The sequence below is a fragment of the Chinchilla lanigera genome, unplaced genomic scaffold (assembly GCF_000276665.1).
Source record: "Chinchilla lanigera isolate Chin_1 unplaced genomic scaffold, ChiLan1.0 scaffold00160, whole genome shotgun sequence".
In the NCBI taxonomy this organism is placed as follows: Eukaryota; Metazoa; Chordata; class Mammalia; order Rodentia; family Chinchillidae; genus Chinchilla; species Chinchilla lanigera.
The window spans coordinates 553,155-580,950 of record NW_004955561.1 but is presented as its reverse complement, the minus strand read 5'-3'; the positions used below and the strand labels follow the sequence as shown (position 1 = coordinate 580,950).

General features: G+C 37.7%; 1 protein-coding gene across 6 annotated transcripts in view; it reads left to right on the top strand.

The window, feature by feature from the left end:
• Rad18 (RAD18 E3 ubiquitin protein ligase) overlaps positions 1 to 27,796 on the top strand; it is a 138,769-nt gene that overhangs the window by 21,404 nt on the left and 89,569 nt on the right. For all 6 annotated transcript variants that reach the window (XM_013509105.1, XM_013509107.1, XM_013509108.1 and 3 more), the window contains exons 4-5: positions 16,242 to 16,303; positions 17,493 to 17,563. In XM_013509105.1, coding sequence (XP_013364559.1) covers positions 16,242 to 16,303; positions 17,493 to 17,563 — 133 coding nt within the window. The remainder of the gene's footprint in view (positions 1 to 16,241; positions 16,304 to 17,492; positions 17,564 to 27,796) is intronic.

Here is a 27,796-nt window from a genome sequence, read left to right as displayed (position 1 = left end):
AAATAAACCTTTCCTTCCTTAATTTTGGGCGTCAGGTATTTTGTCCCAGCAACGAGAGAAAAGTAACCAAGTCAGAATTTGGTACCAGGAGTGGGGTCATTGCTGTGACTATACCTGACCATGTGGTTCAAGAGCCTTGGGAAATGGCTTGTGGGAAGTGTTTGGAAAGGTTCAGAGATGTTGCCTGAAAGAGAAACGCTAGAACACCTCCAGCTGTTCTGTCTGGGAGATTCTGGTCAGAGCTCAGAAGACCAGAAAGCTGATAGAAATCTTGCCGGTAAAGACCAGGTTTGGGAGGTTTCTGCTCGGAAGAAGGACTAAAGACTGCATTGGTTGTTGGACTCCAGATGATGTGTGTTATGGCTTGGGAGAAAGTTTGTCTGCATTTTGCTCATGTCCAGAGACTTTGCCTAAGACTGAGATTAAGGGTGGCAGTGGACTGATTAATCTGGCAAAAGAAATACCAAGGCAGTTAAACGTTGGGGCAGTGGCATGGCTATTGTTGGGGACTTTTAGCCAGATTTATGTTGAGAATCAAGAACAAAGAGCCCAGCAGGATGATTTAAAACATTGTGAGTTTGGCCAGAAAGGAAGCTCCAGTAATGCTGTTGACTGCAAAGATAAGGCTGAGGTGATCTCTATTGCTGAGAAAGAACAGGAGAATAGAAAAGATGGCCTGAGGGCATCACAAGAAGCAGCAAGTCTCCACCCTTTGCAGCCTCAAAACAGCAAAGGTGAAAGACCTTGCTTTGAGAAAAAAGCTGCTGAGCGCCATGTTCCAGAATGGCGGCGTGGCCACAGCAGGTTCCAGAATGGCGGCAGCATAGAGGATTTGTTCCTCAGGATTGGATTCAGAGTGCCCAGCAATCCAGGCACTCTACCCCTGTGGCCAAGAGAAAGGAAAACTTGGCTGCTGCTCCAGGTGGCAGCAGACCTTGGCATCATCCATGTGGCCCTGGCTTTAGGTACATGGAGAATGCAAGACTTCTGAGGTTAAAGATGCTTCCACCCAGATTTCAGAAGGCCTGGGGGGTCAGGCAGTGTGCCCCTGAGAGGGCAATGTGTGTGGCTGTGAGTGTGAAGCAAAAGGTGCACTGGATACCTCAGAAGTTTAGAAAAGCCAGGACCGTGGATCATCTAAGGATAGCTGCAAGGAGGGAGCAAAGCAGGCCTAAGAGAGAAGCCGTGGAAGCTGTAACCATCAGAAGTGCCACAGGGGTGGACTCATGCAAACCCTTTGGAGCTCACAATGTGCCACAGCTTGCTTCAGATGCTGGTCATGGAACTACAGGACATAACGTTAGCCCTGCTGGATTTTGGACTTGCTTTGGTCCCAATACTCTGTGTCCCCCTGTTTGTACCTTTTGGAATGGTACTGCTTATTTTGTGCCATAGAATGTTGGAAGTATTTAACTTTTCATTTGTACAGGGGCTTACAGCTAAGAGTTTGCCTTCATCTCAGAGGAAACTTGGGACTTGGACTTTTCAGCAATGCTACAACTGTTAGGACTTTGGCAACTCTTGCAGATGGACTAAATGCTGTTTGCATAAAGGGATGGGCATGAGTCTTTGGGGGGTCAGGGGTGGAATGTTATGGTTTGTGTCTGGGTGTCCCCCCAAAGCCTCATGCGGCCATGGAGCAGGCTTTTAGAGTTTGATTGATTATGGGTGTGAGAGCTGCACCCGCCCTGGGGTGGATAGTTTGCATATGTAAGAGAGGAAAAGGGTGCTTGAGGCCATTCTGCCCTGGTGTGTGTTTTGTTGCTTTGCTGTGTTCTGCGGACATGAGCTGTAGCTCTCTGCCATGTGCCAGTCTGCCTTGTAATCTGCCAAGTATGGACTGAAGCCTCCACAAACTGTAAGCAAAATAAACCTTTCCTTCCTTAATTTTGGGCGTCAGGTATTTTGTCCCAGCAACGAGAGAAAAGTAACCAAGACAGTGTGTAAGTTGAGTCTTTGTCTCTCTGTCTCTCTCTTTTGTGGTACTGAGGATTTGATATGGGGCCTTCACATTGAGCTACACTGCCAGGTTTTTTAAAATTTTTTTTTAAATTTTGACATGGGGTCTCACTACCTAGCTATGTTGCTAAGTTGCCAAGGCTAGGCTCAACTTTTGAACCTCTTGCCTCAGCTTCCAGCGTGCTGGAATTATAGGTGTACTCTATTGTGCCTGGCTCTGAATCTCTTATAGATAACATATGTTTGAGTCTTGGGTTTTTAAAATACATTAAGTCACTGTCTTTTTATTAGAGAGTTTAATCCATTTATATTTAAAGTAACTACTTATAGTAGAAGACTTAGTGTTGCCGATGTGTTCATTGTTTCTATATAGTAGCTATTTTTACCTCTTTTACTCTCTTCTTCATTTGTTTTTTTTTTTAATAGTGAGGTGCTGTGATTCCTTCCTCATTTTCCTTTGTGAAACGTACATAAGTATTTTCCTTGTTGCCATGGGATTTCACAAAACATGATACTTAAATTTTACGTTTATAGTGGACCCCTGAATTTCATGGGGTTATGTTCCTAGAGTACCTCCAAATTGTGAAAAACTGCATATTTCAGATATGGTGAGAAAAATGCCTTTAAATGCCTATTTTTGTAGTTTAAATCCTAAATATGCTGTGTCTCCTGCAGGTATGTAATTTAATTTAATAAAGTACTGTATATAGTACTGTAATTTTTATTGGTACATTTTAGATATAATGTCACATTCATCATAGGGAATTTATACTTGTACATGATATGTATTGATTCTTCTTTTTTTCCATTCCTCTCCCCTCCCTTCAACCCCTCTTCTTTATTTATAAAGCTTTGTTTCCATTTTTTCCTTCTTTTTTTCCATCCCTTGCTTTCCCCTCCCCCCTCTCTTATTCCCGTTCCAATTTGAACATTTTCTTACCATTTCCCAATATTTACTATGCATTTTGGTCCTTATGTACACTTTTGGTTTCTTTTACAAGAGAGATGATGCAATATCTCCATGTTTTTCTAATTTATTTCACTAAAAGAGTATAGTCTCAAGGTGCATCCATTTACCTAGAAATGTGTCAAGTTTATCATTCTTTATGGCTGAGTAGTACCCCATTATGTAAAAAAAAGCACATCTTCTTTATCTACTCATCAGTTGATGGGCATTTGTGTTCTTTCCAAGATTTAGCTATTAGGAACTGTGCTGCTATAAACATGGGTGTGCGTATATAACTATGGAGTGATGCTTTTAATTCTTCTGGAAACATACCAAGAAGAGGAGTAGCTGGGTCGAATGGAACCTCTGGTCCTAGTTTTTTGAGGAATATCCACATTGATTTCTACAGCGATTGCATCAGTCTTTTTCTGCCAACAGCGGAGGAAAGTTCCTTTTTCCCTGATGTCCCTCCAGGATTTGTTATTGGTTGACTACTTGATAATAGCTATTCTTTCTGGAGTGAGATGGAAATTCAGCATTGTGTTAATTTGCATCTCTCAGATGACCAGTGATACTGAATTTGTTTCATATATTTATTTGCTGTTTTTGCTTCATCATCTGAGAAGTGTGTGTTCATTTCAGATCCCCATTTTTGGATTGGGTTGTTAAATTTGGGAGGATCTGATTTTTTTTTTTTTTTTTTAGTTCTTTATATATTCTAGATATTAGTCCTTTGTTTCTTTTGTTTTGTTTTGTTTTTGGTTTTTTTCCAGTACCTGTAATTGATCTCGCAACCTGTGCATCTGGGGTTTTGTTCATAAAGTCTTTGCCTACACCAAAGTCTTTAAGAGTTTTTTTTTGAGTTCTTTATATATTCTAGATATTAGTCCTTTGTTTCTTTTGTTTTGTTTTGTTTTTGGTTTTTTTCCAGTACCTGTAATTGCACTTGCCAGGCAGGTGCTGTGCAGCTGAGCTAAATCCGCAACCCCAATATTAGTCCTTTGAGGAACAGCTGGCAAAAATTTTTTCCCACATTGTGGGCTGTCTCTTCCCTCTGTTGGTGGTTTCTTTAGCTGTGTAAAACCTTTTTAAAAAGGTGGGATACCAGTTGTTGATTCTTTGTAGTATTTCCTGTGCAGTTTGAGTTTTGTTCATGAAGTCTTTGCCTGCATCTATATCTTCAAGAGTTCTACCTATTTTATCTTCTGGCAGATTTAATGTTTCTGTTTTAAAATTTAGATCTTTGATCCATTTTGATTTTAGTTTAGTGCATGGTGATAGATATGGGTCTAATTTTAGTCATCAGCATGTGGAAAGTCAGTTTTTCCAGTACCATTTATGAAAGAAGCTATCTTTCTTCCAGTGAGCATGTTTGGCCCCTTGTCAAAGATAAGGTGGTTGAGTGTGTTTGGAGTTGTTTGTGCATCTTTTCATCTGTCCATTGATCCTTAGGTCTTCTTTTTTTTTGCCAGTACCATGCTGTTTTTATCACAGTAGCTCTGTAGTATAACTTTAAGTCAGGAATTGTGATGCCTCCTGCCTTGCCTTTGTTGCCAAACTCACTGACATAGAAATTCGGGAAAAAATTGATTCTTTGTGATAGCTCCTGTGCATCTGGGGTTTTGTTCATAAAGTCTTTGCCTACACCAAAGTCTTTAAGAGTTCTACCTGTTCTATCTTCCAGCAGATTTATTGCTGTTTTAACATTTAGATCTTTGACCCATTTCAATTTTAGTGTAGTGCATGGTAAAAGATATGGGTCTAACTTTAATCTTCAGCATGTGAAAAGTCAGTTTTTCTAGCATTATTTGTTTAAAAGGCTATTTTTCTTCCAGTGAAGGTGTTTGGATCCTTTGTCAAAGGTAAGGTGGCTCAGTGTGTTGGGAGTTGTTTCTGCATCTTCGAATCTGTCCGATTGATCCTCAGGCCTGCTTTTTTTTCCTTGCCAATACCATCCTGTTCTTTTAACACAGTAGCTTTGTAGTATAATTTCTAGTCAGGGATTGTAATGTTCCCTGCCTTTCCTTTGTTGCCCAAAATTGCTTTTGCTATTCTAGGTCTCTTCTGGTTCCAAATAAACTGTGGGATTGTTTTCTCTCATACTGTGAGATACACTATTAGTATTTTGATTGGAATTGCATTAAATTTATATAACAAGTTTGGAAGTCTGGCTGTTTACACTATATTAGTTCTTCCTACCCAAGAGCAAGGGATCTCTTTGCATTTTCTGGCATCCTCTTTGAGCTCCTTTTTCAGAGTCTTTTGGTTTTCAATGTAAAGGTCTTTTACTTCCTTCATTTTTTTGGATGCTAGTGTGAAAGGATTGACTCCCTAATTTCTCTGTCAATATGTTATTTGTGTACAGGGATGCTATTGAATTATGAGTGTTTATTTGTATTCCAATATGCTACTGAATTTGGTTATTAAATCTAGAAGTCTTTTGGTGAAGTTTTTGGGGTCTTCCATGTGGAGTATCATGCCACCTGCAAAAAAAAAAAAAGGATAGCTTCTTCCTTTCCTACCCTTATTACTTTTATTTCTTCTTCTTGTCTAATTGTTCTGGCTAAAGTTTCCAAAACTATATTGCATAAGAGTGGTCCATAGAGCATGAGACTCTTAATTTCAGGGTTGTGGATTTGAGCCCCACGTTGGGTGCCAATTATAGAGAGCACTTCCCAGTCCTCGTCACGACCAGGAAGTTTGTATTTCTAATCCCGTGAAAAGTTATTGAAATTCAGTTAATTCAAGTTAATCCAGTCTACCACTTCCAATGCAATCTATGGTGAGAATAAAGACACTAAGGCATATTTGTAATTATGGGGAGTCAAGGGGTCCTAAATCCAGCCTCAATGATGGGCATCTGGAACAAAGGCCTTGACCCAAGGCGGAACCCAGGTTTTATTCATTCACAAAGAAGGGATGGCTTGAGGATGAGTGACTGTGAGAACCTTGGGAAGTAGGTGAGTGCCATGAGCTGTAGGAGGCCTGAAAGCACTTCTGCAAATGCAGAGAGAATGGTATGCAGAAAGAGTAATTTGCATAACACAATTGAGATAGTATCTAATATTTTGGGGTTGATGCTTCAGCTCTGATGTGTAATCTTTCAAGCCTAAGGAAGTAATCTTTCAATCCCAAGATTTGATCCCAGCTGACAGCATGGAACATTGGCTCACATATCCTGCCTCATCCTGGCTCACTCATTTGTGGAAACAATAGGACGTCTGGGGATGCACCTCTGCCATCTCCAAAGGTTACCATCAGCACCTTGGCTAGCCCGATACGCATTGCTTAAAGCCAATTGAAGGGATAAGGAAAAGTCCTAGCCAGCTCTGTACATATCAATACATAGAAATAGGGTCAGGCCCAGCCAAAATGGAGGCAATTGCTCCTCTTTCAAGAAAAGTTGCCTAGGTGGTCCTCCATACGTGGACATCCTTGTCTTGCTCTTGATTTTAGAGTGAAAGCTTTCAGTTTTTGTCCATTTAGTATGATGTTGGCTCTTGGTTTGTCACAGATGGCTTTTACCAGATTGAGATAAAAACCATCAATTCCAACTTTCTGTAGGGTTTTTATCATGAATGAGTGTTGGACTTTGTCAAAAGTTCTTTCTGCATCTATTGAGTCGATCATATGGTTTTTGTATTTGGCTGTGTTCATATGGTGTATTACATTTATCAATTTGCATATGTTGAACCATCCATGCATGTCTAGGATGAATCCTGCTTGATCATGGTATATAATCTTCTTGATGATTTGCTGCATTCTATTTGCCAGGATCTTATTGAAGATTTTTGCATCTATGTTCATTAGGGAAATTGCCCTGTAGTTCTTTTTGATTAGATTCTTCTCTGGTTTTGATGTCAGATTAATGCTTGCTTCCAGGAATGACTTTGGGAGTATTTTTTCCTTTCAATTTCATTAAAGACTTTGAAGAATAGTGGCATTAAGTCTTCTCTAAATTTCTTGTAGAATTCAGCATGAATCCATTAGGGCCCGGGCTTTTCTTTGTTGTTAAGTTTTTAATTACATCTTTAATTTCATTAAGTCATACTGCTTTATTTAGAATTTTTATATCTTCTTGACCCACCTTTGGTAATTCATATGTATCTAGGAATCTGTCCATTTCCTCTTGTGTTTTCTATCTTATTTGAATGTAGGTTCTTTAAGTAGGTCTGGGTTTCTGCAGGATCTGTTGTGATTTTACCCTTTTCATTCCTAATTGCATGGATTTCAGTCTTTTCATTTCTTGATGAGGTTGGCTAAGGTTTTGTCAGTTTTATTTAATCTTTCAAAGAATCAACTCTTCATTTCATTGATTCTTTGTATTGTTTTCTTAGTCTCCATTGCATTAATTTGTGTTCCTTATGACTTTATAAATTCTTTATAACTTGTGTTCTTATAAAGTTATATCTTTATAACTTCCTCCTTTATTCAGGCTTTGGGCTTGACTTGTTCAGTTTCTAGAAGCTTGAGTTTCAACATTAGGTTGCTTACTTGAGCTTGCTCTTTTTCTGATATGAGAATTCACTGCTGTAAATTTCCCTGGTAAGACTGCTTTCATTGTGTCCCATAAGTTCCAGTATGTTATATTGGCATTATCATTTAATTGTAGAAATTGTCTAATTTCTTCTTTAGTTTCATCTAAGACCCATTGGTTATTTAGGAAGGTGTTATTTTCATATGTTCAAGAAGTTCTTGTGGTTTTCTTTGCCATTACTTTTAAATTTCACTGCACTATGTTCTGATAATATGCATAGCATAATTTCAGTTCCTTTGCATGTTCTTGGAGCTAGTATGTGGTCTATTTTTGAGAGTGTCCTGTGTGTAGCTTAGAAGTGTATATGTTTTGTTACCGTGGGGTGGAATGCTGAAGACATCTACTAAGTTCATTTGTTCACAGATTTGGTTCAGTTCTGGTATTTCTTTTTTTTTTTTTTTTTTTTTTTTTTTTTTGTCTAGTTACTGTGTTTGTGATAATGGGGTATTGAGTTCCCCACTGCAAATGTTTTAGTGCGTATTTGATTTTTCATGTCCATTAGTATTTGTTTTATATAGTTGTATGTGCTGGTATTTGGTGCATATATATATTTATGATTGTTATTGCTTCTTCTTGAATTGTTCCCTTTACAAAGCTGTAGTGATCTTCTTTGTCTCTTAATCAGTCTTAGCTTGAAATACACTTTGTCTGTAAATTGAATAGCTACCCCTGCTTCTTTCTGGGTTCCTGTTGCATGGAGTATTGTTTTCCATTCTTTGACTTTCAGCCTGTGAATTTATTTTTGTATTAAATATATTTCTTTTATGGAACATATTGCTGGATCATGCTTCTTGGTCCATTCTGCTAATCTGTTTCTTTTGATTGGTGAGTTGAGACCATTTACATTATTGGTTAGAAGTGGTATGTGTTAACTTATCCTTGTCATGTTATTTTCCTGTTGTTGGTTCCTGTGTTTTCCCCTTCTATTTAATTACTTGCCTTGCATTGGATTCATTGTTTTGGAGTAATAGTCCTTGTTATCTCTTTCTATAATGTCCTTCAGAACATTTTGGAATGCCGCTTTGGTGGTCATGAATTTTTTTACATATTCTTTTTCATGGAAGTATCTTACTTCTCCATCAATTTTAAAAGATAGTTTTATAGGCTGGGTTACAGGTTGTTTTCTTTTAGGGCTGCAAATACTTTACTCTAAGCTGTCCCTGATTTAAAGGTTTGTGTTGAGAATTCTGCTGTGATTCTGATGAGCTTTCTTCTATAGATAATTTATTTCTTTTCTCTAATAGCTTTTAATATTCTAATGTTGAATTTGTGGAATCTTGATTACTATATGCTTGGTGTAGATTTTTTTTTGTCATGGCTAATTGGAGTTCTGTATGCTTCACTTAACTGTACATCAAATTCTCTTTCCCTGCTGGGAAAGTTTTCTGCCATGACTTCTGTGAACCAGTTTATAGTGTCATTTGTGTTATCTCTTGCTTTTTCCCTGACTGTGATCAGTTTTGTTATTCTTCTTTGCATCATCTAGCAGCTGTTGAATTGATTTTCATGATCCCTTCCTATTTTTAAGAAGGCTTTCATAATTGCTAACCACAGTGCTATCTTCTCTATCTGATATTCTTCATCCCACTGGCTCATTCTGCTTTCAGTGGAATTTGTAATCTTGTGGATATCCACTTGAATCTGTTTCATGGATTCCATTTCTTATTGGGTGTTCATGATTTCCATCATTTACCTAAGCGCCTCTATTTTTTAATATATATCTGCTCTAGAGTCACTAAACATTTGCCATTATGGTCAGTATGTCTGTAGTTATCTGAGAAATTATTTCTGATTTGATTTGTTTCTAGAGTCTCATTCATCTGTTTTGTTATTTCCACTGTTACTACTTCACAGGGTACAGTGTGTGGCTTTTGAATTGTTCCACCTCCTTGCCCCCTGGATTTGCCATTTGTGAGCTAGAAGTCTGCAGTTGTGTCTTACTTTAAGCAAGACTGGAAAATGAAGGTTATGTGAACTTTAAGGCCTGATTGGGTCTATGTATTTTCTTCCTTTTTTTTAAAGTTTAATTCCTGGGTTGATGCTTGTAGATTGCTATGGCAGATAACTTTATTACTAGTATGTAGAGCCCTTAGGAGTTCACCTTCCAGGTATAGCCAGCTTCTGAGTTTTGAGTTTTTTTGCAAGATCCTACCTCTTTACTTTACTGAGGACGAGAAGTTGGTGCCACTTGTCCTTCGGCACTGGCCTAAAGTCTTGTTTATGGACCTTAGGCAATCTCAATCTTAGCATACCAGGAAAAGTAGCTGATGAGAACAATTATGTCACCTTGGCTAGAGCAGTATAAGAAGCAATAACAATAGCACCCAATACAGCCTAAAAAATGACAAACTCAGTAACTGTTAATTTGTCAACTTTATGAACTAGATTCGTGGTTCTATAACAAAACCTAAAACAAACCAGAAATATGCCTTCAATAAATATGCCTTCAATATGGCAATCTTACCCTGAGGGGAGAAAATTTTTAAAGGGTTGGGGGGAAAGTAAGTAGAAGAAGAAGAGATTAGAAGCAAGATTGGAGGACAAAGGAAGGTTATGTGAACTTTGGAAATGGTGAAGAAGACAGGAGGGAAAGAGAAGGAAGAAATGAAAATAACAAAACTAGAAATAATATTCAAACTTACATAAAAGTAAGAACAAACAATAAGGGAAAAAGAAAATAAAAGTAAACATCAACAAGAACAAAAACCCTCAAAAAACAGGAAAAGAAAAGAAAAGAAATGAAACAAAAATCCAATTCAAGGAATGTCTCTGTTGTCAAGCATAGCTAGAGTAGGCAGATAGGTCCCAGATCCATTTTGATTAATCCCAGCAAGCCAATTACAGATTTATGGCAGGGTATTGCATAATCCCAGTAAGTCTGCACCTTTTGTTCCATTGAAGTTCAGGCTGGTTTCTGGCTGTGAGTCGGGCACCCTAGTTGTTCAGCCTGCCACATGTGCTTCCTTCCAGTTTCAATTCAATTCCACCTTACCCTGACACTGGGAGCTGCTAGATGGAGCCAGCCCAAAGCTGCTCTGAGTTGTGAGCTCAGTTGGCCCCTCTCCGTGATGGCTACCAGCCAGTCACTCTCTCCTGGGGAACGTCCAAACCTGAATAACTCACCAGCCACTGCAGTCTGCTGTGTCCACTTCTCTGTGCCATTGGTGCATTTTTCTGTGGAGGCCTCTGGGGTCATCAGTATTCACTGTGTATCTGCAAGTTCCAGCTGCCCCTCTCACACAGTGAGCCAGGATTCAGGGAAAAAGTACTACTTGCCACTTTATTCTGCACTGAGGTATCTTCACTTTTTTTGTGAGCTTCAGTTCTCACTTCTGATCCTTGCTGGGTCTCAGGGACCCAATTTCATCCTCAAGTTCCTCACATTGCTGTATTCCAACCTCTGGGCACCAAATCTCAGAGAGGCTTATTTCTCTGCTGTTCACCATTCTACCATCTTCCTGGAAGTCAGTACTATAATTAATTAAATTTAATTTAATAAAAATACTGCATAGTTATTCAACCTTCTCTTCAAGTGTCTTAGACTTCTTCTGGTGCTTAGGTTCATTACCAAAAGCCTTAGATGGTGCAGGGCACAGTGATATATGTGTATCCTAGCAGCACAATTTGAAATAGCAAAACCTTGGAAAGAACCCAAATGTCCACCAACCATGGAATGGGTAAAAAAAGTGTCTGGTTTTTTTATACAGTGGAGTATTATTCAGCCATAAAAAGGATAAACTGGAGACCTTTATAGGTAAATGGATGCAACTCAAGTCCATACTTAAGAGTGAAATAAATCAGACTCATATGTGCAAGCATCGTATTGTCTCCTTAGTATGAGAAGCTGAAAAAGTAAATAAGATATAAATATATATTAATTATGGACATAATGTCATGTCAGCCTTCCAAAGTTTTTTCTTCATTTTCAAAATTGTTTTAATAATTTCAAATCTTTTGGATTTTCATAGAAAATTGTTATCTTCAGGTGTTTCCCCTTAAAATGTTACTTGAAAATTTTAATTTCTCTGAAATGTTTTCTATATATAGGTCTTGTAAATTTTGTGGTGAGATTTATCACTGTTTTGTATTTTAATATTCTTATAACTGGTGTGTTTTGTTTTCATGTGTTACCATGAAGTTGCTTTTCAATAAATATTTTAAAAATTTAAAAAAACAAGGTACAGGGCCTTTTTGTGGTGTCTTAGGGATCTTAGGGCATTAAGAAGGATAAAACCAAGGACACTGAAGAGAGCTACAGGCGATGCAGCAACCTGATATTCGGGAGTACTAGTGCATCTGCAGGAGATAGGTTACAGGGCAGCATCCAATTAGCAGCAAGGAGAATTGAATAATGCTCTCGGATTGGCTGAAACTCCCACAAAAAAACTGCGAAGGGTGTTTGTAGTTTCCACAAAGTCCTGGGGGTTCTGTAAACAGTTGTTAGGTTCTAAGGAAAAATCCATAAACAAGTGTACCTATGAACTCTGAACCAGGACTTTGTGGGGGTATACAGTATAGCAATGTATTTTAAGCAACTTTTATCTGAAACAGAAAGTTTATTCTTTTTTTCTACATATATTTGTGTGTGTGTGTATGTTTTTCTCTTTTAAAACTTCTACTACTGCTCAGTTGAGAATGTAGCACAGTGGTACAGTGCTTGCCAGCAGAAGGCCCTGGATTCTATTCCCAGTCTTGGGATAGGATAGGATAGGCTAGGATAGGCTAGGCGAGGCTAGAATAGGATAGGATAGGATAAGAAGATAAGATAGCAGTGAGGTGTTAAATAGTCAAGCAGAAATTTCATTTAAAACAAAACTCACGTCCTTCACTTCCCTATACTTTGATAATGTCCTTACAGATTACTTGTTTTATATTATATATCAACTAACATATATTTAAAGATAATTTTTTATACTTTCATCTTTTAATTTCTATGGTGGAATTAAAGCTAATTTATATAACTTTTCCCTTGTAGATCTTTAGTGTCATCTTAATGACAGAAAAGCCCTCAGTTTTAGTAGGAGCCAGATCTGTAGCATTCCAGTATCACCTGAATTGACTGCAACTGGTGATCAACAATTTTAGTCATTCATTGGCATGCTTTAAACATTTCAGGATTTAGTATTGTAAACTATCATACTGTATTTCAGTGCTTGTTGTCTTTTGGATATGAATAATGAACAGAATGTAGGTTAGTTAAATTGATCCAAATTCATACATTTAAATAATGCTTTTGAGTGTCGAGGACATGGACTTAATCCAGTGCATTAAACATTAGCTGAGAAATAGTCTTGTTGAACGGATTGATGTGCAGAGTCAATGTGGAAGAGTGGTGAAAGTCTGTGTCTGCATGCTGGAGATCCAGTCAGAAGTCAAAGGCCTGGAGCTCACTGTAGAGTCCCATACAAGTCCATATCAGGAAGCTGAAGCAGCTGCCTTGTAAGGCAGAAGAGTCTGCTCTGGAAGCCTGGAGACCTTCAGGTGAGGGCAAAGATTAGGTCTCCTCCAGAGAAGCGGCAGCGAGACTTCCTTCTTCTTTCCCTTCCTATTCCTTCCAGTCTGCAAGCCTGCTGGTGCCACCCACACGCACAGTGGGTCTTCCCTCCTTATTAAATTTTTCAGTCACACTTAGAACTATGCTGAGCCAATCAGCTGGGAAGCAGTTAACTATGCCACAACTCTATCTAACAGCAGTGAGTTGCTGTCCTGCATTTCACTTCCTCAAAAGCATGCATATATTTAATAGCTACATATACATACACATACCTATATGTATGTATATATGTAAGCATATAGAATTCAATACTTCATTGTTATTGTACACATTTATTTCTTAGAATAATAAAATAAAGTTTTTATTTTACTTTCACTTTCTCCTCCATTAATCTTTAGGTCTGACTTTCTGACCTAAATTGTTTTCCCTCTTTTTAAAGAACAATTAGAATGTATTAAAGGAAGGTCTAATATCAGTAGTGTCCCTCTGTTTTTACTGGCTTGGGGAAGTGTTTCTCCTTCACTTTTAAAGGATAATTTGACAGGATATAGAGACCTGGGTTGGTGGTGTTTTTCTTGGAATAATTTAAATATTTCACTCTTGTCTTCACACTCTTGTGAGAAGTCAGACGTAATTGCTATCTTTGTCCCTCTGTAGATAAGTTTGCCCCACCTTCCTCCTGCCTCCTTTCAAGATTTTTCTTTGTCTTTAATTTTTATAGTTTGAGTATGATATGCTGAGGTATAATGTTTTATTTGTTTAGCATTTATGCTGTTTGATTTTATGCTGTTTAGTTTTCATGGAAAAGCAGTTTAGTGTGGACTATTAATTTGGGGCAATTCTCAGTTATTCCTTGAAATGCTTCCTGTGTTCCTTTCACTTTTCTGTTGCTGGTATTGCATGTTACATCTTTAGTAGTGTTCCCACACTTTTTGGATATTCTGTTCCATTTGTTTGGTCCTTGTTTTTCTCTTTGCTTTTCATTGTTGGAGGTTTCCATTGACACCTCAAACGGGAGGTTTTCTCCTTTGATGTGTCCAATCTGTTATTAGCTTATGGAAGGCATTCTTCAGTTCTTTCAGTGGTTTTATCTGTAGTGTTTCCTTGATTCTTTTTTGAGAATTTTTGCTTCTGTTTACATTATTCAGCTGTTTTTACGTGTTATCTATGCTTCTATTAGAGCTCTTACGTATATATTGTAGTTTTAAAAATGCCTGATGTGATATTTCTACTATTCCTGCTGTTTAACTGTAGTTCTGTTTGCTCAGTTTCTTCAAACTGATTTTTTTTTTTTTTTTTGATGGTGCTGAAGATCAAACCTTCAGACTGTGTTTTCTGCTGTTTTCAACATGCTTTGTAATTTTTTCTTACCAGCCAGAAATGATGTCCTGGGTGACAGAACTGTAGTAAACAGGCCTTGAGTGGATGAGGTTGGTAAGTAGGGAGGAGGCAGGCTGTCTAGTCCATGGTGAGGTCTCCTAGTGTGCTTTGCTCTTGCACTGAGAACTTCCCAAGCGCTTCTGTTTTTTCCCTCCTGAGGTGGGAAAGGATGACTAGGAAGGGTTTGAGTTGTGTATTACTTTCTTCCAGTCAGTTGAGTTCTGATAGAAGCCCAGTGGGTTGGCTGTGATTGAGAACACAGTGCTGGCTGGGAGTGGTGGCCTGTGTCTGTCATCCCAATACTCCAGGAGGCTGAGGCAGCAGGATCATAAGTGACTTAGAGTGTGCCTCAAAATAAAAAGTAAAAATGAGCTGGGGTGTAGTTCAGTGTAAAGGCCTTAGGTTCAATCCCAAGTGAGTGCTTTGGCTTATCTCAGAGGAGTTACCGTCCAAATCCCTTGCAGGAAGGACGAGCGGATTTTTCTTGGTTCTGTGAGACCTGGGAGCTAAAACTCACAGATTCCGAGACCTCCCACAGCAGGGAGTTTGTAACTCTCAGACTCCTCCCCTGAGCCTCCAGCAAAGTATGAATTACAGTTGGCCCAGGTTTCTTTGTTCCTGTGGGGAGGTCTTTGCTGGGAGGGTTCTCTCCTCCGTGAGTGGTGATTCTGGATCTGCCTGGCTGTCTCTCCTCCAGTTTTGGGTGCAGCAGATAGCCCTATGACCATGCTTTCTCATGGATCTAAGAAGAGTTGGTTTATCAGTTTTTCAGCTATTTCTTATTAGGATAGATTGGCAACTTCCAAGGATCTTATAATGCCAAAATGGTCCTTTCTGTTTGTTTTCCAGAGAACTTAAATTGTTCCTTGTTTTATCCTTTTATAACATATCCTTTCATTTTTTTCTAGTATTTTTACTGAGACTGGCAAGGCTTTATTTCTGGGTGCCAAGATGTAAATTGTACTGTATCTAAATCATATCAGGCAAACCAATCCCCCGTTTTTCTTCTTTCTTTTTGTAGTGCTGAGGATTGAGCTGAGGGATGCTTTATCACTGAAGTATGTCGCCATCATTTTTATTTTTAATTTTGAGACAGGGTCTGGGTAAGTTGCCCAAGCTGGCTGTGAATGTGCAATCCTCCTGCCTCAGCCTCTTGAGTAACTGGGATTACAGGTATGTGCCACCATGCCCAGCAAACTGAACTTTTAAACAGGTTTCTTTAAGTCAGCTGGATCTGGCAACTTGGAATTAGCTGCCAGCAAGGACCATTCTGCTAGTCATGTCTGCTTTTCTTTGACTAGGAGAGCATTTACTCTACCTTGAGCATGGGGAATTCAGTTTATGCGTATTTCTGCCAAAGTGGCTAGGACACAGTACACTGAGTTGTACTGTGCTTCACAGCCTCGTTAGCTCCTGAAGGGTAAGGGTTCTTGCTTTATTCTGTGCTTAGTGCATACCACACACTTGCCTTTTAAGTGTGAGATGATAGACCTCACTTACAGAGTGATGATGTAGAAATTGCTCATTTAATAACCTTGATATGTTTCATTTCTTAACTTACGTACATATCTTTTTTTTGGAATTTGTGTTTTCACATCACAGGCAATAGAGCTATCTGGGATGTTTTGTGCAGTACCCAACCCAGGTCTTGCGAGTATGTTCCCATTGCTTGCAAATAGACAGAGTGATAAATATTGTTTATGAAATTGTATCCTAGGGACTCATTATATTTGATGTATTTCCCTTTCCTCAAATACCATTTAATTACATGTCAATGTGTGTAGATCAGAGGGACTAGAAATTTAAGAGTATAATGCTCTACCTTAGATGATGGAACTCTTCCAGGCCTAAGTCAGATTTTGTTAAAAGTCAGATTCCTATGGGGTTAATATAGTTTAACTTATATTGCATTTTGTGTTTTGCAGATTGTTCTCTCTGTATAAGAAAATTTCTGTCATATAAAACTCAGTGTCCAACTTGTTTTGTGGTGAGTTTTTATTTCTACTTTTTTAACTTTGGCAAATATTTGTGCTTCATGCATACTCAAAAGCACATGGGAAGATGAGTAGTTATTGAGTTAAAGTCTGTAAAAGACATTTTCAGAAAGGACCTCTAACGTACATGTAAGACTTTGTTCAATTTCTCATGCTTTCTGATAACTTAAATGTATTTGAGGAAGTAAAAGCTAGTTTTAAGATTAGGGTGTAGTGTTCTTTACTATAAACTGTATTTTTATGGCTCTATTTTTAAAAATAATTTTTCACTTTTTGGGGAAACTGCTCATTGGATTATTCATTTGCAAAGGACTAGTGTAAGTATTTATGCAGAAGGCAAAGATTCATGGCCATTGGGCTGAAACCAGCCTAACTGGTCCTTTATCTCTTTCTCAAACCAGTCAGGGACAACACTAGGGCATTTGTTGTTAAGGGTTTTAAAACTGTACTGTAATGAGAACTGTTGAGAAGGTAAGATTGGTAGGAATCAAACACAAGTGAGAATAAAGAAAAAAGAGTCATAGAAAGGACACTGGAACTAGATAAAGGTTTGACTAACTTGTCCCCTCTAGTAGGTTCATTGTATCAGGATATCACTGAACTGTTCTGAACGCTTGTGCTGTGCAGGAAATGGTGCAGTTTGGCTCCCAGGCTCCCAGGTCTGAGGTCTTTACCACTGTGCTGCACATCTTTGCTGAAATGGCCTTGTTATGGAGACGTATAATATTCGTGCTAAATAAGTGCTGGATTTAGCATTTTGTCTTGCTGAAAACCAGTCATATTTTTTTAAACTTTCTTTGAAAACTTTATGGCTTTCTTAGTTTATTACTTAAAAGAGCGTCTCTCTTATCCTTGCAAGACAAATTTTTGGGCGAGCTGAGTGCTGGCATTTTGAAGAAAAATTCTTGCTCATATTAGGTTTTATATTAGTGCAGAGTAAATAATACATGATTTTAACAGGTGGTTTTGAGAGTTCCTATCAGACTTGCAGTTAGCAGGTGGCGATTCACTCTTAATATCCTGTGTTAGTATGAGACAAATGAACTTTATTTTGAGGCTTTCCTGGAAGACTTAGTTGTATGGAAAGTCTCAAGAGAATGGGTCAGGCATTTTCAAAAACAAGATTATGACAAATTAATTACTGTTTTTGACCTTCTTCCATCTGCTGTTTTTCTTTTCTAGACAGTCACAGAGCCAGATCTGAAAAATAACCGCCTATTAGATGAACTGGTAAAAAGCTTGAAACTTGCACGGTATGATTTAATTTTGTGACTAACCTCTAACAACTTTTGCTTTTTTATGTGTCCTCTCTCTGTGTTCTTTTTAGTTAGGGAATACGGGGTTCCATATTTTGGGATAAAAGAAGTGACAATGGTCATTATTCAGACGTGGAAATCTGAAACATAGTAATGACTTTTTTCTTTTATTTAACAAAAATTCTGTTAAGGAAGAACAATTAAGAGTTAAAAATGCAGATTTAATGACTTCCTTATTTGGCAATATAAAGATACTATACTTGTCATTTATCTTGTACTTTTTTTTTTTTTGCTCTAGTCCTAGAGTCAGCCATGTCTCTTTGGAGTCCTGGTTTTTATTTTATTGGAGAATGGTATTTAGAAGCGAGAACCTGCTGTGGTTATTGTCCCTGGGGTGTCACTGCTTCTAGGTCCTCTCAGCAAAAGAACTGGGTTGGGAGATGCATGGATGAATATGTGTGTTCTAATCCATGTACACACAGTTACCTATAGTTGGTTCCATTAGCTATGTATTAACGCATTAATTCTTAAACTGATTTACTGTGCATGTATAACATGATGTACTGTGTGAAATACATAATTACTTTTACTTTATAAAGCTCTGATGTGTAGCTTTACTTCCTGTCAAATGCATGAATGTGTGAAAACAAGTTTGGTCACCCAAAGGGATATAAAAGATAACGAACAGTAAAAGGGATGTAAAAGTTTAATGAATAGTATCTTGAATTATTTTTAGTTTTAGTTATATAAATCAAAGTAATTTTTATTAAGAACACAGTGTGTTTATATAATGGTCAGGTGCCATTGTGTTAGGTATATCACTTTCTGGCTCATGGGGAACATTCTTGGGGGTACTTCATATTATTTTGAAAAATGTACATGGATTTCTTCCTATAGAATTGCACATTTATTTATAGATTTGTATCCTAAAAGTGATCAAATTTTGTCCTCTGAACTCATAAAATTTAATTCTAGAATTTAAACATTCTAGTATTTGGCCTGTTATTTCCTTAAGTAAGGTTACATGAAGATGGTATGCTTTTCTAGATTAAGAAACTCTGAGATTCTTGGCTTGCCTTAATTATTTTCTGATTGTGAAGTTCTTCCACAGTGAGTTTTCAGATGGGCAAATGCAGTCTGATTCTTGTGATGACAGTTACTGCTTTTCTCACCATAAGCCCTTCAGCAGTGACTTTTGAAGTCTCTAAGAGGATAGAGCCCTGTCTCTAAGAACCGTCTATAGGCTGTTTGAGTTTTTCCAAGACAGTAAAACTTCAAAGCTTTTTTGTCTTTCTTCAGCTGGTACTGAAAGCATAACAGCCTTCCTGCTAGCCAAGAGGAAGCAGGGACAGTTGAGGCATCTGTTTTTTGAAACAAATGCTCAGCATTGTTAGGCTCCTAGACCTTTTGGTGACTTAGAAGGAGGCCTTGGAATGGTTGTCTTCTCCTTTTTTCCTTCCCTTCCCCTCCCAAAGAATAAGCTGTTTTGTTATTTGTTACAGGGGGTGTGGTGGGATAGAAGCATTTTTTTGTAGGTTTAGGATGGATTTTATCATTTGTTTCTCTCTGTATTGGGCTTGTTGGAATTAGCATTCTTATTATCATCCTTGTGCTGAACCAGCTCTTGGACATTCATCATATACAAAATGCTGGGCAAAATTAATAGGGAGGAAATTGAAACTAATCCAGTATTATTACTTGTGTGAACTCTGGTTTAGGATGCAAGGAGAAAGTATAATCTTATGACTAAAATGTAAGGTAATTTATATTTTTTACATTTTTTTCTGTCCCACCTGTGCTTATCATCTTAAGTGCCATTCTGATTTTTAAAAATTTAATATTCTAAATTAAGCAATAAGATTATGGGAAATAGTTTCAGAAGTTTTCAGGTACAGAGCTGATACGTAACTTTTATATTTTCTTCTGACCTTTGCCTTTTATTTTCAAAGAACAAGTATTTTTTTCCTTAACACAGTTTTATGTAAAATAATGTTCTTTAGGAACTGGTTGTGTTGAACATTGAGTCAGGTCTTGTGCTGCCCAGGCTGGCTCTCACTTCTGCTCTTGAGTATTCTTTCCCTCCAGCCTCTCTAGTAGGTGAAACTACAGGGACGTGTCTGTAAGTGGAACATCCTTCTTCCTTCAAGGAGGAACATATTGTTTCTATTTTTGCATAGCAGCCATGCTTCATCTGTATCATTATTACTATTATTTTGGTTTTTTGAGATAGGGTCTTGCTATGTAGTTAAGATGGCCTTGAACTCACTATTAGCCTAGGCTAGCTTCAAACTTGTGGCAATCCTCCTGCCTCAGCCTCCCCAGTACTAGGATTATAAGTGTGTGTACCGTCATGCCAAGCTATATGCTACATTATTATTTTTATAAGTCACTTCGGTTTAGCTACCATCATTATGAGTTTTCCCCAATTTTAAGAATTTAAGCATTTTAGATAATAATTGTTATAGGTAATTCCCTTAGCATCTCACAAAGAGAACATAGAATATAATTTCACCTATACTTGTGATTGTGATTAGTTTAAAGCATACTGGCCTTGAACTGAGGCAGATTTGGGCTCTTGGCTTTACTAATTCTGATGTGATAGTGATCATGATATTTAACTTTTTTGGCCTCTGTTTCTGCATCTGAAAAAAATGGGAATGGTATTATTAATAGGATTATTGTAAGGATTAGAAATAAAATCTATAAGATATTCAGGGCAGTGCCTGGGACAAAGAAATAAAGAAGAATTGTGTTGTTATTACTCTGTATTTGCCTCCGTTTAGTAGTGTGTGGCCCTCTTGTGCATTGGTGCCTAGGGAGCTAATAATGTGTGCTTTGCTGAGCCTCTGCCTTTTTAGCCCAAGGGCTCTGCACTGGTACTTGCATGTTTCAGATCAGAACAAACATTGCAGGGACTTTGGTTACAGAGATAACTCAATTAATTAATGATTAATGATTTAATGACTGCCTGTTTTTGCCCAAAGGCCTATTTTAACTCTGGATTTTTACCTGCATTCTAGGGAGGTCAAGTTATTTGTATAGTAAACAACTAGACAGGACTTTTATATTCTTTTTTGAGTCATAGTTACTTATTCAGAACAAGAAACCATTGGGAGGGAAGTTCATTGGGCTGCATGTTTGAGTATCTGGGATCTGAGTATTCTTCCCAACTAGCTGGATCCTTTTGAGAAGGTCAGTGAAACTCTTTGGAACTTTATTTGCCATTTATAGAAATGAGTGTATTAATTTATCTTTGAGACTCTTTCCAGCACTAAGGTATCAGAGAACCTATGGTGAGTACTATTAGTCATGGCAATACCAACTCACTTTGATGTAATAAGGGTGATGAGAAGGGAAAATTACTAGTTCAGTTTAAGTATAAGTATTAATTTGGGAATTAATATTTTTACCTAGCTCATTTTAGGTATATGAATTTTAAAATATCTCCTGGTTTTATATAGCTTTGCTACATTCATGGCTTCCATTTAAATCTTCAGCCAGATTTCTTCCCAAAACTTAAGACTCATGTCCACCTGCTTATTTTACATCTCTTCTTGGACCTCTGAAGAACAGCTGTTGTTTAACATGTCCAGAAGGAAACTGGTTCCTTATGCTGCCCCTTCCCTGTGCATCCTGCTGCTCCCTAGGCTTCCTTAGTGCCCTGGTTGGCTCCCTTCCTTGGTTATGCAGCATAGAGGTTTCTAGCCCACTGGATTCTTCCCCTTTATAATACACGGTCTGCTGATTCTTTAGCCACTCTTGTGGGCTGCATCTTGAGAATACTTCTGGAATATGGCTGCTTTGCATCTCTTTAGTGGTATCATCCAGAATGTGGTCCAAGTCCATGCCAGCCTCCATGACTGCACTCACTTCCTCCTGGTCTACTTATTTCTGCTTCTGCCCTCTTACAGTCCTCTCAGCCAGAACAAACCCTGTAATGTAAAAAGTCAGATCATGCTTGAAACTATTCAGCGGTGGCTCCAGAATAGACAGCTTTATGTTACTACAACGAAATTCCTGAGGCACTTAACTTTATAAAGAGAAAAGGTTAGTTGGGTCCAATAGTGCATTCCTATAATGCCAGCATTCTGGGAGGCTGAAGCATGGGGATCACAAGTTCAAGCCTAGCCTTGGCAACTTAGTGACTTTGTGAAGCCCTGTCTCAAAATGAAAAATAAAAATAAAGTAGCTTAGTGCAAAGGCCCTAGATTCAGGGAGTGTGTGTCTATGGGGGAGGGGAGAGGAAAAAAAAAAAAACAGGAGAAAAAATTTATTTCTGGAAGTTCCTGTCCAAGGTGGATTGATTCAGGCCTCTAGTGAGGGCAGAGCATCATGGTGGGTGTGCATATTGGAGTGAGCGCGTATTGGAGCCAGGAAGCAGGACTAGAGAACACAGGCCTATGGCTTCTTTTGAGGGTACACCCTAGTGACCTAGGATGTCCCACTAGGCCTTACTTCTTATAGGTGCACAACACCTCCCACTGCCATCACTGTGGATACCAAACCCGTAATCCCTGGGTCTTTGGGATTAACTTAACATCAGACTGTAGCTCTGCCCATCCTGTTGGGAACAGAAGCCTAGGGCCTCTCCATGGCTGTCCTCTGACCTCTGTGTAACCTTACTCTCCTGTCTCACCCGTGCTTGTTCACACCGTGAGGTATAGTGTCAAAAAAATAATGAACCTATTTGTAGGTCATGGGAGCCACACTGTGGCTCTGGACTTTATGCTTGCTGTTACTTGTAGGAGAACTGTATCTTACCAGATGGCCCCACAGTTTAGCCCTCCATTTTTCTGACCTCTGTTTCATGGGCCACGCTCAGTGAGCTCTTCTATGACCATCTTGTTGAGAATATACAGGTCAGCTCCTCCTCAGACATGGTTTCATTTTTAAACAATTTTTTTTTCATACAAGGCCTTGAACTCACTGTGCTGGGATTACAGATGCCATTTTTTTGTTTGTTTGTTTTGATTTTTTTTTTTTTTTTGGTACCGGAATCAAACTCATGACCTCAGGCTTGCCAGTCAAGTGCTTATGCCACTGAGCTACATCCCCTGCCCTTGTTTTGATTTTTTGAGACAGCATCTCACTATATAATTCAGGCTGTCTTTGAACTCACTTTGTAGCCCAGGCTGGCCTTGAACTTGAAACAATCCTCCTGCCTCACCCTCCTAAATGGTGGTGATTACAGGTGTGAGCTACCACACCCAGCTCCAGATGGCATTTTTTAATACTTTTTACACATGTATGTCTATTTAGTGTAAGCTTTATGAGGACAGAGATTTTGTTGTGTTGTATTTCTCTGCTAGGAGGAGACAATACTTGGATAAAGTAATGAATTTTAATTTTAGTGTGGGGGTAACTTTGTCATAGCACTACCACTGCCTACCATTGTCTTTATTGACATGTCTGAAGAGCATTAATTTTTAGAATTGAATTTATCTGAATTGTGAAGAAAGATGAAAAAAATTGTCTCTAGGGTAGATTCAGCTGGAAGGGACTGCATGGTAGGGAAGTGTTTCATCAGTGAGAGTTTTATCTATTAGATGAATAGCATCTGCTTTCCTTTGTCATAATGAAATTAAAGCTTTTCTCAGAACCTTCCTAGTACCAAATCCAGAACCTAGAAGGAAAAGAGATTATTAATAATTGTGGTTCTGTTTTTTAATTTATTTCCTTTAAAAGACCAAGATGCTTCAGTTTTTAAAAACCTTCCTTCCAGTATAGCTTTATTTATTGTCAAAATTTAAATTAAAAAGTTATTAGTACATATTAATTGCACAGAACAATTTATTTCATTGTCACCTTTCATATGTGTATATCAAGAACTTCAGTTGTGTCCTTGCTCCATTGCCCTCCTGTACTCTCTTCCTTTCCCATCTCCTCCTCTTCTCTTGTAGTCTTTCTTCTACTTCCGTGTTTCTGTGGCTCCAAAGAAGAGTATTTTGAAATTGGGTGTTATGATGCCTCTTGCATTGTTCTTTTTGCTCAAGATTGCTTTGGGTTTTCAGGGTCTTTTGTGTTTCTTTGTGAATTTTAGGTGTTTTTCTTCCAGTTCTTTGAATAATGCTATTTGTATTTTGGGAATTATATTGAATCTGTAGATCACTTTTGGTAGTATGGCCATTTTATTTTATTTTATTTTACTTATTTATTTAGGGTCTTTTTGACATAGGGTTTCATTGTGCAGTTCAGGCTGGCCTTGAACCCAGGGTGGCCTCAGACTCACAGCAATCCTCCTGCCTCAGCTTTCAGAGTGCTGGAATTATAGGCATGCACCACCATGCCCAGCTGTATGGCTATTTTAGCAATAGTAATTCTGCCAATCCATGAACTTGGAAGTTCTTTCCATCTTCTAGACTCTTCCTCTATTTCTTTTTTCAGTGTGTTACAGTTTTCACTGTAGAAGTTTTTCACCTCCTAGGTTAGGTTTGTTCCTCAGTACTTTTTTTTTCTTTGAGGCTGTTGTGAATGGGATTCTCCCCACTCCCCGCTTTCTTTCCTCTTCCTCCTCTATTTTCTTTTTTTTCAGTACTGTAGATTGAATCCAGGGCCTTTACATGAGCTACCTCCTTAGCCCTTGAAACAAAAAATTTGGTTTTGAGAAATAGTTTATTTGAGGCTATGTCGCTAAGTTGCCCAGGCTGGACTTGAATTTTCTTGATTTCTTTTTCAGCAAGTTCGTTATTAGTGTATGGGAAAGCTACTGATTTTTGTGTATTGATTTTGTAACCTGCTACTTTGCAGAATTTGTTTATCAGTTCTAGGAGATTGTTTTGGTGGACTTTTCAGAGTTTCTAGGTATAAAATCATATTATCTGTGAACAGAGATGTTAACTTCCTACTTTTTGGTTGGAATTTTTTATCTCTCCCCTTTCTTTGCTCTCCCCTGCTCCCCTACCCTTTTTCTATTTCCTTTTATTTCTTTCTCTTGCCTGATTCCTTTGGCTAAAGTTGTGAGTACTATATTAAATGAGTGTTGAGAAGGGACAGCTTTGTCTAGTTCCTTATTTTAGAGGAAATGTTTACAGTATCATGATGTTGGCTAGGGATTTGTTGTGTATGTCCTTTATTATCTTGAGGTATGGTCCATCTATAGTTAATTTCATCAAGGTTTTTTTTTTTTTTTTTTTTTTGTCTTTGAGACGGGTCTCACTAGGCAGTTCAGGCTGGCCTTGAGCTTACTTTATAGCCACAGGCTGGTCTGGAACTCTCAAGGATCCTCCTGCCTCCTGCCTCAGGCTCCTGAGTGCTGGGATTGTAGGCGTGAGCCAGCACGGCCAGTTTAATTTCTTCAGGTTTTATCACGATGGGATGTTGGATTTTATGAAGGCATTTTCTCTCCTTTTATTTTTGTATCTATATTTATCAAGGGTATTGGTCTGTAGTTTTCTTTTGTTGTTGTGTCCTTATCAGGCTTTGGTAGAGGGTTAATACTGGCTTTGTTGATTTTTTTTTTTTTTTTTTAATTGCCTCAAGAGTACTCTCCCTTTGAACTACAGCCCCACCCTTTTTTTATTTTGAGACTGCGTCTTGCCAAATTGACAGATTTAAATCTTGTAGTCCTCCTACCTCAGCCTCCCAAGCGCTGGTATTACAACCATACTAGAATGAGTTTTGCAGAGTTCCTACTCTTTCTAGTATACAGACTAATTTCAAGTGTGTTGGTATTAGTTCCCATTGAAAAGTCTGATAAAATTCAGTGTGAATTTGTTCTGTCTTGGGCTTTTCTTTGTTGGGAAGCTTTGCATTACAGGTTCAATCCCATGGCTTATTATTTGGTTCAATTTTGGTAGATTACATGTATCTAGAAGTTTTTCCATTCCTACAGATTTTCTGATACATTGGCATACAGTTTTTTACATTACTTAAGATCCTCTGGCTTTCAGTGGTATCTGTTATAATATCCAACTTTTCAGCTGTCATTTTATTTATGTATGTCTTTGCTCTCTTTTGATTTGGCCTGGTTAATCTGGTTAAGAGTTTGTCAGTTTATCTTTTTGAAGTCTTGTTTTATTTCTTTGATCCTCTGTATTTTTCTTTTAGTTTGTGTTTGATGTGATCTTTATTCTTTCTTTCCTTCTACTGATTTGAGGGTTCTTATTTTTTTAAGGTCTTGAGAAATATTGTTAGGTTAATTTATCTCAGATCTCTGTTTTCCTAATGGTAGGCACTTACAGCTACAAACTTGCCTCCTATAACTGTCTCTGTGTCCCATAGATTCTAATAAATTGTATTTCCATTTTCATTTGATTCTAGGAATTTTTCAGTCTCCACCCTCCCGCATTTCTTCATTGACTCATTGCTCATCCAAATGTATTGTTCAATTATATTTGTGTATTTTCTACATTTTCTCTTGCTGTTAATTTCTAGTTTCCTATATTCTGATAAGGTATATGAAAGTATTTTCATGTTTCTATATTTGTTAGGATTAAGTAAATGGCCACAATGATCTATTTTGGAGAAAGTTCTATGTGCTGATGAAGAGAATGTGTATTCCACAGTTGTTGGATGAAATATTTCTGTAGATATCTGTTAAGTCCAACTGATATATAGTATAATTCATGTCTGGTTTTTTTTTTGTTGTTGGTGTTGTCAGTTTTTTTTTTGTTTGTTTGTTTTTTGTTTTTTTTTGTTGTCAATTTTTTTGTTTGGGCTAGTTGGACTAGTTGAAGCTGGACTAATTATGTTTGGACTACATCCTCTTAGTGGATGGTTTTCCTTAATTAACATGTAGTGACCTTCTTTATATTTTCTAGCTGATTTTGGCTTAAAGTCTACTTTGTCAGACATAAGTACTCATCATTACTTTTGGATTCTGTTTGGTTGGAATGTCATTCTCCATCCTTTCTTTCATTTTCAGTCTCTGTATGTTTTTGCCAGCAAGTTGAGTCTTTTTCAGATAACACATATTTGAATCTTGTTTTTAATGTAGTTAGCCCGACTACATCTTTTAATTGAATAGTTTGCTTTTATAAGTGAGTTGGTGATTATGCTTTTCAGCTTTCAATATTCTTTCATTCTGTACTTTGGGCAATTTAATTATAAGATAGCATAGCATAGATTCTTTTCTGGTCATGTCTGTTTGGGGTTCTAAATGCCTACTGAACCTGGATTTCCATAACTTTCCTGAGATTTGGAAATTTCTCTTCTGTTATTTCACTGATAGGCGTTCTGTGCCTTTAATCTGTTCTTTGGTTTCCTTGTCTAAACTGATTACTGTATTTGTAGGTTTGGTCTCTTCACTGTATCTCATAGGCTTTGTATGTTCCTGTTCATAATTTTTTTTTCTTTAAAACTGTCTGAATTCTGTAATTCAAAAATTTTGTCTTCAAACCCTGACATTCTTTCTTCCACTTGATATAGTTTGTGAAGTTTTCAACTGAGATTTTATTTGCCTTATTGAGCTTATCATTTCCAAATTTGTTTGGTCCCTTTATAGATTCTTTATTGAATTAGTCTTCCATATTCTGTATTATCTTCCTTAATTTATGCTGTGATTTATTTGTATGCTGTGTGAAATCATTAATCACTCATAAAATCATTCTTTTGAATTCTTTTTTTCCAGCTTTTCATCCATTTTGGTATCTTTGGATTCTCTGGAGGAATTATGTTGACCTTTTTTGTGTGTGTTGACCTTTTTTCATCATGAATTTCTCTGTTGAGATTTGAGCATCTACTGTAATGTGTTTTGTTTTATTTTTTACATAAGAGTCTTCATAGTAATTGGCTTTCTTTTGAGGGCTTGATCCCCAGTACCACTCAGAGAAGAGAAAACAAAGTGTAGTAATAACAACCACACAGACAAACCAGATGCAGAAATATAGGAAAAAGCAATTAAAATCAACAACTATACCATTAATAACAACAGAATCAAAGGAATGACCTACTGGCTTAAAAATTAATAAAGGTAAAAGTAATAAAATTATATAGAAGAGAGAAAAAAGAAAAATGTCTCCCCAGATTCCTCTATACAGTGGTGTTTGGACTGGAGAACTTTCTTTCCAGTACCTCTAATATTGGATTTATCAGGTATAGAGTTGGGGCGGTGAATCAGGGCCTTTTGTAGTTCTTTTCTGCTTCCTTTAAACAGGTTGATGCTGTGTGAATGCTGAGCCCTGTCTCATGTTTTCTGCTGAGCCTGGCCTATTAACCCTAGGTTGTCTGCCTCAGAGCTGGAGACTGACTTGTTTGTTTTTTGTTTCCTTCTCCACACCCTGAGCCACTGGT